The 8,830-nt window shown below is 65.0% G+C and overlaps 1 protein-coding gene across 2 annotated transcripts in view; it reads left to right on the top strand.

Annotated features, from left to right (window-relative positions):
- Positions 1–978: 978 nt before the first annotated feature.
- Positions 979–8,830, top strand: part of SLC4A11 (solute carrier family 4 member 11) — a 12,865-nt gene continuing 5,013 nt past the window's right edge. The window contains exons 1-9 of one of the 2 annotated variants that reach the window (XM_040638057.1): positions 979–1,531; positions 3,351–3,398; positions 5,567–5,719; positions 5,851–5,900; positions 6,156–6,387; positions 6,470–6,551; positions 6,760–6,883; positions 8,281–8,496; positions 8,585–8,678. In XM_040638057.1, coding sequence (XP_040493991.1) covers positions 3,368–3,398; positions 5,567–5,719; positions 5,851–5,900; positions 6,156–6,387; positions 6,470–6,551; positions 6,760–6,883; positions 8,281–8,496; positions 8,585–8,678 — 982 coding nt within the window. In that variant the 5' untranslated portion in view covers positions 979–1,531; positions 3,351–3,367. Of the gene's footprint in view, positions 1,532–1,596; positions 1,790–3,350; positions 3,399–5,566; positions 5,720–5,850; positions 5,901–6,155; positions 6,388–6,469; positions 6,552–6,759; positions 6,884–8,280; positions 8,497–8,584; positions 8,679–8,830 lie in introns of those variants that run through there. The other variant, XM_040638056.1, reaches the window with a different exon arrangement.

The raw sequence follows: 8,830 nt of genomic DNA on the forward strand, positions 1-8,830 counted from the left end.
CGCATTCCCAGATGGGAGCGGCTGGGGGTCCAGACCTGGTACCCACCCACCCCGTCCCACCTTGCTTCCTGGTACTCAGCCTGTCTGTCCTTCAGCTCCTCCTCAACCTCCATGCCCTCCCCCCGCCCCCTACGCTGGAAGTCTGTGAAATGGACTGAGGGTTTAGCTAGAGGGTATCTAAAGATCCCAAGGGTGGAGTGCAGGGGTTCCCCAGGAAGACGCAGTGTGTCTCCTCCCAGGCCTTGCTCACCCCACAGAGAACATGCGGCCAACCCCCAGCTAGTCCTCTGAGTCTGGTAGATTTCCTCTGGTAGTAAGGAGCAGGGTGCTCAGAGCCCTCCCGACTCCCGACTCCCGGGCCATTCATCTGCAGAGGGATCGATCCTCCCTTGGCTTCCCTCCCAAGGCACTTACCTTGCCGGGAGGGGAACCCGATAGCCGGCTCACCAGTGGATGCATAGGGCTTCCCCAACGCACCAGGAGCCCTTGGGGGGCTGCACAGTAACCCCTCCGCAGAGGTGGGCTCACCCTCCGCTTGCCCCGCCCGCCCTCCTCCATGCCTGGGGGACAGTGGCTGAGGACTCCTTCGGAGCAGGAGGCTGGGTGGGGGGGGCTAGCTGCTAGTCCTCAGGCTAGCACCCAGAATGTGGAGGGATGGGGTGAACACTGGTGGGGAGAGTTCCTGAGTCAAACTGGGGCTCAGGGCTGTGGAATCGTTTTTTGAGAAGACACCGAGGGTCAGGCCAGGAGTTCATCGCATGGGCTGGATTTGCCTGACCCGTCGCAGCGGACGCCCGCCTGCCCGCGCGAAACACGGCCTCCCTCTACAACCGTACGCGCGCACACACACACACACACACACAGTCTCTCCTCTCTCTCTCTCTCCATTCGCAGAAGACCAGGGACTAGCGAATGCGCGTCCCTGGGTCCGGCTCCCCGCCCCCCCTGTTCGGGAAGGAAAACCGGGCGGCGGGGCCACCCTGGGAAGGAAAGAAGCCGCGAGCCAAGACCGTGACCCAAGAGAAGGCCGGGGGCGCGCCGAGGCCAGGAGAAAAATCTCGAGGCGCGCAGCGAGCAAACCCGACGCCGCCGAGCCGCGAGCGCCGCTGGCTCGGCTCACTAGGGCGTAGCCCAGGGAAAGCGCGCCGGCCCATCTAGTTAGTCGGGGCGCGCTTCCTGGAGGAGGAGAAGGAGGGTTTACCACTGGAGCGACTGGGATGAATGGAGGGGGCGGGGCAGCTGGCAGGCTGGGCCTTACCGACGTCCCCTGCCGAGCCGGGGGAGGGGGGGTGTCCGGCAGCGCGCATAAAGCTGACGCCGGGGGAGTCCTCCCGCGACCTGCCGCAGAGGCACAACTTCGTGGGTCCCTGGGCCCGTCGAGCTTCTTCCCAGAAACTTCCCAGCCCCGCCCAGCCCCTAATGCGGCGACGCCTGGGCGGGCACGCGGGCTCATAGGAGCCCGATCTACACGTACTGGCGGAGTCGCCCCGGGCTCCCTGGAGCAGCCTGCTTGGAACCGACGGGAGCGCGGGTAAGGGTGCCGGGAGGGCGGACGGGACCCCGCCCAGGGCGGCACCGGGGAGGGGCGTCGAGCGGCATTAGGACCCAGGCGCGGCGCGGGGGTGTGTCGCCGGCTCCGGCCGCTGGCCCGCCCGAGTCGCCGAGCTCGGGGTCCCGGAGATCGTGGGTGAGGAGCCCGGGCTTGTGCGCGTGTGTGCAGCCGTCCGGCGGCCGATCGCCGTGGCCATGGCCGCGGCCACCCGGCGCATGTTCCATCTCCAGCCGTGCGGTGGGTGCCTGAGCCGGCAGGCGCGGCGGGGACGCGGCGGGAGGGCCGTCCGTTCTCCGCGGCGAAGGGGTGCTAGGTGAGGTCGCGGCGCCGTCGGAGCACCGGGGAGAACGCGGCTGCCGCCGGCCTGCAGAAGCCCCGGGCCACGGTGGACGAGCGGTCGTGGAAGCTTCCCAGGCCTGGGGTCAGGTGTGAGTTCGGCCGAGAGGGAGGGGGAGTCCGGCGGAGTACGCGGGTGGTGGAGGGAGGCCCAGGGGGCCTCGTGGACGGTGCGTGCTTGATTCAGCTCCGTCCCGGACTTGAAATTCTTAGTCTTTGAACCAGTGCGGTAGCCAATGGAGGGTTGGGGCGTGGAAGTGGTTGGGACGGAGCTGTGGGGTCCCTAGCACCCCGAGCGCCGGGCTCTTCCCAGCGGGTACCCTGCCGCCTCATGTTACGTTCTGTCGGGACACCTCCTCGCCCCCGGCGCTGCGGAGAAGGCGGCCGGCCCTCAGGGATCCCGGGGCCTCCGACTGCCCCCTGCGAGGCCGCGGCAGCCTTTACCTCGCGGCCCTGACGCCTGAGGGCCAGCCTGCAGTTTGTACGACCATTTATTTACCTGCACGTGGGGCGCTCGGGATGGGAGTAAGGTGTGCACCACCCCCTCCTTTGCAGACCCTCGTCACCCTCGTCCTCTGTCCATCGCTGCGGCCTCGGATGTAGCTTTACCGCCCCCGCCCCTCCCTTCTGGATGCAGCCCCGGCTCCCGTCCCCGCGTCCGTATCCTGCCCCCCTCCCGACCCCCAGGGTCTCCGAGTCTGGAGGCGCTTTCCTCTCGTGCACGCGGCCCCTCCTGTCGCTTCCTTCCTCGCAGGGAGCGGCACAAACAGTCGGGACCATCCGGGGCCCGGCGCTGTGAGCGCGCCCAGCGCTTCCCCCTCGCCCCCGCCCGCCGCCTTCTCCCCGGAGGACCAACGGCTCCGCCTCCCAGGAGGCCCGGGACGCGGGTGGCACCGAGGGGAGGAGGCCGTTGCCAAGTCAGCCCCCTGTGACCCCGGGCGCGGTGCGGTTGGGGGCGACTGCACGTGTGATGGGTGTTGATGGCCCCTGGGACCGATGTGAGAGTGAGAGGCGCTATGTGCAGGCAGGAGGCCCCCGGCCCAGATGAGGGACAGCAAGACAGGGAGGCCGGCCACGACAAGGAGGGTGGAGGGGCTGGTCCCCTCCCTCCAGGCCTGGCTGCCGGTGCTGAGTAACACAGTCTACGAATCCTGCGCGGGTACTAACTCCTGGAGGAAACGGTGCTGGGAACGTCGCCTCTTCCCCCTTGGCCCTTTCCCACTTGGGCCAACCCTAGCAGACCGGCTGAAGAGTAACCGGCCCGGCTTCCTCTGGCTCCGCAAGGGGCCCCGGCCTAGTACAGCCCTGCTCCTTTCCCCCCAGCTTGGCCTGTGTTGGGCACCTGGGAAGGGTGAGAAGGCGTCTGCAGGGGTGGTGTGGGGTGGCGAGCAGTTAGGCACAGGAGTCTGACTGTCCAGGGCTGGTTGGTGGAGCTGGTGACAATTCTGGACTTCCCTTACAGAATACTCCTCTGCTGTCATGTCGCAGAACGGGTACCTTGAAGATGTAGGTGAGTACCTCTGTGGGGGGGTGTGGAGAGAGCTCCTTGGTCAAAAGTCTCCAGGGTCCTAGTCCACCCAGCTGGGTACCCATGGCATGACCACCGGCTGTGGCCCTCTGCTGGTGCTCGGATGCCTTTAGAGCCTCCCCTCCGGGAAGTGGTGGTATGGTCAGGGGGAGAGCCGACACCGCCTCGGACCCTGACAGGTCCCTCTAGTGGTCCTGGGAGGGCAGGCAGTTTCCTCTCCTGGGCTGTGTGGACCATGTGATGACCTCTTTTGGTTTGCTGTTAGAATGTTCTGGTTCCCGGGACAGCCTGTAGGCCTTGCCGTCTATGCCCACATCCCTCAGTCCCTGCCCAGCCCTGCGGGAGGGGCTGCCATGGTCCCTCTAAAGCGATGTAACCGAACCTTTCTGCACTTCAGCTCTCCTGCTTGCTCCAGACCGGCTCTCCCCCTCTCCGTGTCTCGGGGCTCTCCTGTGCCCACACCTGGGGGCTGGCCTGACCATCGGAGGGGGGGTTCAGTGGGGTGGTGCTTGGACAGAGTGGTGATAGGCTCTGACCCAAGGTCCCCAGGGCCTGGTGACTGCAGGGGTCAAGCTGCTGGCCGGCAGGCTAGGTGTGTGGTTGGGCTTATAGGATGGACGTGGGGACATGGCCTCCTAGGAGCACTGCAGGGACCTGGTCGCGTCAGCTGGGCAGGTCCTAGGTAGAGCCCAGAGTAGGGGAGAAGGGGGCAGTGTGAAGGGCAGTGCCCAGAAAGAATGGGTGCCGGTGGGGGTGACAGAAGGGAGGCTAGGGCAGGTGGGCTTTTTCGTGGACAGGAGCTCCATGACAAAAATGGGAAGGACACCTCTTGACTCTGAGCTCTGCGTGCAGTGCAGACCGAGCACCTCCTGCCCCAAAGGGCCCAGGCCGAGCACAGGACATGGGGGGAACAGGGCCTGGGATGTGCAGAGGAAACCGGCGGGCTGGAGTGGAAGTGAGTCAGGGTGAGTCACTGCCTGGCAGGTGTAGGCGTGCTGCTGACCCTTCCCCGCCCCTGCACAGGTGTTTTTCAGGCATTGGTGGGGTCTGGGTGCTAAGAGCCCCTTTCCTGGGAGCACTCACAGGTGGCGAACCATAGGGACCCAGAGGACGGTCAGGAAGGGGTGCCGACAGGGCCTTAGGAGGACTGACCGGAAGAGGACACTTCTGTGGAGCCTCGAAGAAGGCCCTCTGGGGAGGGAAGCCCTCTGCTCGGAGGACAGGCGCTGGCATGCCTGGGGTGTTGGCCCGCTGGTCTGAGGAGTGACAGATCAGAGGTCGGGAGTGGTACTGGGCCTGACGGGCCGGGGGTCAGGACAGGGGTGGCAGGGCCCAGGCAGGGCTGGAACATTTGCATGTCACCAAGAAGCCTTCCTCTACAGCAGGGGCGCCTGGGCGGGGGGGCCGTTGTAGGAGCTAAGGCCCACCCAGAGAAAGGCTCCGCTCTGGGAGGGAGTCCCAAGGTGCCACGACACTCCTCCTACCCGCCATTGAGCGTCTCCTGGGGGTCCCTCCCTCTCAGTCCCCGACTGTGTCTCTGGCTCCCCTGCTCCCTGGGCCTTGTCTGATGTCTGGACCGACTCTCTCAGCCTCGATGCTTCGCCCCACATGCCCTCCCTGAAAGGAAGCACTCTAAAACCCTGTGCCAGTAAGGTGGGGAGGGGGCTGGACACCGCAGTAGTTCCGGCTTCCCTTGGGTCCCCTCCAGGGAGCCTGGCAGGTGGGTCCCGTAATTTGGGGGTTCGGGGAGGGCAGAGGCCAGTCTTAACTGCATCATTTCACCACGTACCAGACCCAGAGCTGTGGAATGACCATATTTTTCTGTAGCTGAAAGGATACACATGGGTCAGAACAGGGCAGGGCCCTGGTTCCTGCAGCTGAAGAATGTTGGAGAAAGCCGGTGGGTGGGGGCTGCCGGCTGGCGGCAATACTCTGCTTGGGGCTGGGCCGGGACTAGACATTCGGCCCACCTGGGCCTGAGGCTCCCTTCCCGGCCTACAAGAGGCCTTCCTGGCCACTCACTGAGCGCGTGCCGAGTGGGACAGCTCAGGGGCCCCTGCTCCTTGGGCTTGGAGTCCCTCCCTCTGGTGTGTAGCACTGACGGCCGGGCCCTCTCTGGGGGTCTCTCTCGGTGGTGGTTGGGTCTCTAGGCTACCTCAAGTGTGACATGGATGAAGCCTCTGAAACCCGTGAGGAGAGCCTGGGGGATGAGGCCTTCGACACGGTCAACTCCTCCATTGTGTCTGGCGAGAGCCTCCGTTTTTTCGTCAACGTCAACCTCGAGGTGCAGCCCACCCAGGCTGGTATGGGGGTTGTAGCAGGGACAGGCTGGGGGGGCGGGCAGGGGACTGGGGCTGGGCAGACACGGCCCCACCCCACCAAGAGAGTCCTGACGAGGGGGGGCGGCACCCTGAGCCCTCCCGCTTTTCTGTAGCCGAGAGCGAAGCGCCTGGCGGCTGCGGGCTCCTTCACACGTCCCGTAAGGTGAGTGGCGCGGCCGCGGGACGGGAGACACTCGGCGCCGGGCCAGCCGTGGGGGGTGGAGGTGGCTGCTTCCCTGGGGTAGCTCGGCCGCTCGCTCTCACACTAGCCCCCCGCCTGGCCAAGGGGGGCTGGGCCGTCCCTCTCGGAAGGGGTGTCGGGCGGGGGCAGCCGGGGACCACCACGGAGGAGGCGCCCAGGCCGTGCCAGCGCATCTCCCTCACGGGCCCGTGTGGTTCCGTGCGTGCGGCCCCCCAGTACCTGAAGCTGAAGAACTTTGAGGAAGAGATCCGGGCACACCGGGACCTAGACGGCTTCCTGGCCCGGGCCAGCATCATCCTGAACGAGCCGGCCACCTCGCTGGATGACGTGCTGCGGGCCATGCTGGGCCGCCTGGCCCACGACCCCCACAACACTGAGCCCGACTGCAATCTGGACCTGTTCATGGCCATGCTCTTCACGGATGCCGGGGCCCCCGCGGAGGGGAAAGGTGGGGCCCGGCTCCCCGGCGGGGCGCGGGAGCTCGGGGAGGGGGGCTGGCGGGCCCTCTGACCCCGTCGCTCTGCCCTCAGCCCACCTGCTGTCAGATACCATCCAAGGGGTCACTGCCACGGTCACGGGGGTGCAGTACCAGCAGTCGTGGATCTGCATCATGTGAGTTGCCAGGCCACCACGTTGGCCTCCCCAGTGACAGGCTGGCCCACCTGGCTTGGGGGCAGAGGGTGTGAGCATTCCCGTCCCATCCGGTCTTTTTCTCTCCCCAACAGAGGTCACTGGGGGTGAAAGTTAGGGGTCCCGGGGAGGGGGGAGGCCCGCTCCCAGCGTGGCAGCCGTGCGCTGTGTGCCCTCCCCGCCCCCGCAGCTGCACCTCCAAAGCCCTGTTGAAGCGGCACGTGTGCATCAGCCGCCTGGTCCGCCCGCAGAACTGGGGGGAGAACTCCTGTGAGGTGCGCTTTGTCATCCTGGTGCTGGCCCCGCCCAAGATGGTGAGCAGGGGTCTGGAGGTGGCTCCCTTTCCCGAGAAGGAAGGTCCCGGGCTACTCGGCCCTCTCCCTGGGGCATCTCCTCCACGTGCTGGCGGACCCCCCAGTCCGGGCCCCTGAGGGCCTCGTGCTCACGCTGCCCTTCACATCTGCCCCACCGAGTCTCCCTGAAGCGTCCTCGCTAGGCCCTCAGCAAGCCCTAATTTCCCCCGAGTTTGCCCCAAAAGTCGTATTTTCTTCTTGACTGAAAGGAGATACTTGTTAAAATTAGTATTATTCAAACATGGGGGACTTTTCATTGGCCTGCCCCAACCCCAATCCTTCTTCCAGTTGGCTGGCTCTATGATTTGCTGGCCAGGGATCCCCACTTGTGCCTGGGCCATGTACCTCCTGGTCAGGGGCACATCGTGCTTGTGTGGGGCCTGTGTGGTTTGGGGAGTCTTCTTCGAAGGAAAAGGATTTCAAAATCCTGAACAGAAAATGGCAAAGGCCCCTCCCCAGGCCTGAGAAGGGCCCTCACGCTTAAAACTTCCACTAGCTTCTTGATGATTCTGCCCCTGCCTCTGGTACAGACTCAAGCTTGGCACGGCCCTCCTCCACGGGCTTTCTCTTCGGCAAAGCGGGTGCTGAGGGGAACGTCCCTCCCGGGGATTTCAGAGGCATGCTGTGAACCTTCCCGAAGGTTACGGTGCTGGGGAGAGGGGAAGTGGGCAGCTCATGGGGCAGAGGGAGTGACAGCTGGTGGAGCAGAAGGGGCAGTACCCCAAGGGCTGAGTGGCTGGACTCATGCCTTGGGACAGGCCACCCAGCCCAACACCTGGCTCCTCCTCTGGAGAACGAGCCTGTTCTAAAGCGAACAGGGTAGCAAAGCGTGGATGGGACAGGCCTGTCCCCACAAAGGGACAGACGCTGCTCCCAGAGGACGGGTTGCCGTAGGGGAGGCTGGACCCTGAGTTCACGGACAGAGTTGACTTTGGTCAGGCAAGAGGGAGAAGGCTTGACAGGCCTGGAGCCCTCGGAAAATCACACGAACCAGCAGACAGTAGGAATACGGCTGGTGCAGTGGAGCTGGGGAAAGGTTTGTGTCCACCGTTGTGATTCCATCAGCCACGATGCTGTGAATATGTGTTCCTTGGGACAGTACCAGTACCTCGGGTTCTAAGAACTCAGGAGTTTCGGAAGGAGATTTGGAGGCCGACGGTGGTTCTGGTGATCTGCTCACCTGGCGGGAATCCTGGCAGACTCCACTAATGCTTGACCTTCGGGGGACAGAACTTGCTGCCAGTTCGCAGTGGGGGGCACCTGCCACGTGCTTGGGACTATCAGTGATGGCAAGGGCAGGGCGCGGGTTCCTCCACTCGCCAGGAACCGCGGGTGTGACTCCTGTCCCCTACCCCCAGAAAAGCACCAAGACTGCCACGGAGGTGGGGCGCACGTTCGCCACCATGTTCCTGGACATCACCTTCCGCCAGAAGCTCCTGAGCACCCGCACGGAGGAGGAATTCAAGGAGGCCCTGGTGCACCAGAGACAGCTGCTCACCGTGGTGAGCCAGTGCCCAGCCGTCGGCGCCAAGGGCTACAACGTGAACCCCATCTGCATACACAGATCCCCACAGGTACGGGGAACGGGGGCAGGCCTGGGCGGGTGCGGCGGGCCATGGCCCACGGGCCGAAGAGCCGACAGATCTCTGTTCCCTTCCCCAGCCCCTGAAGCACAAGGACTTTCTCCCTGTGGGGAAGGGCATCCGGGAGGACATAGCCCGCAGGTTCCCCATGTACCCACTGGACTTCACAGACGGTACGTGGCCCTAGGGTCCCCCCCTGCCCCCCCCCCGCCAAGAGCTCAGCCTGTGGCTTTGGTCTCAGGACAACACATGTGCCTGTCGTGCAGCCCCAGCAAACTTCTGTCCTGTCCCATCCCTAGGCATTATCGGGAAAAACAAGGCTGTG

The sequence above is a fragment of the Ursus maritimus genome, unplaced genomic scaffold (genome assembly GCF_017311325.1).
Source record: "Ursus maritimus isolate PB19 unplaced genomic scaffold, ASM1731132v1 scaffold_22, whole genome shotgun sequence".
Classification (NCBI taxonomy): Eukaryota; Metazoa; Chordata; class Mammalia; order Carnivora; family Ursidae; genus Ursus; species Ursus maritimus.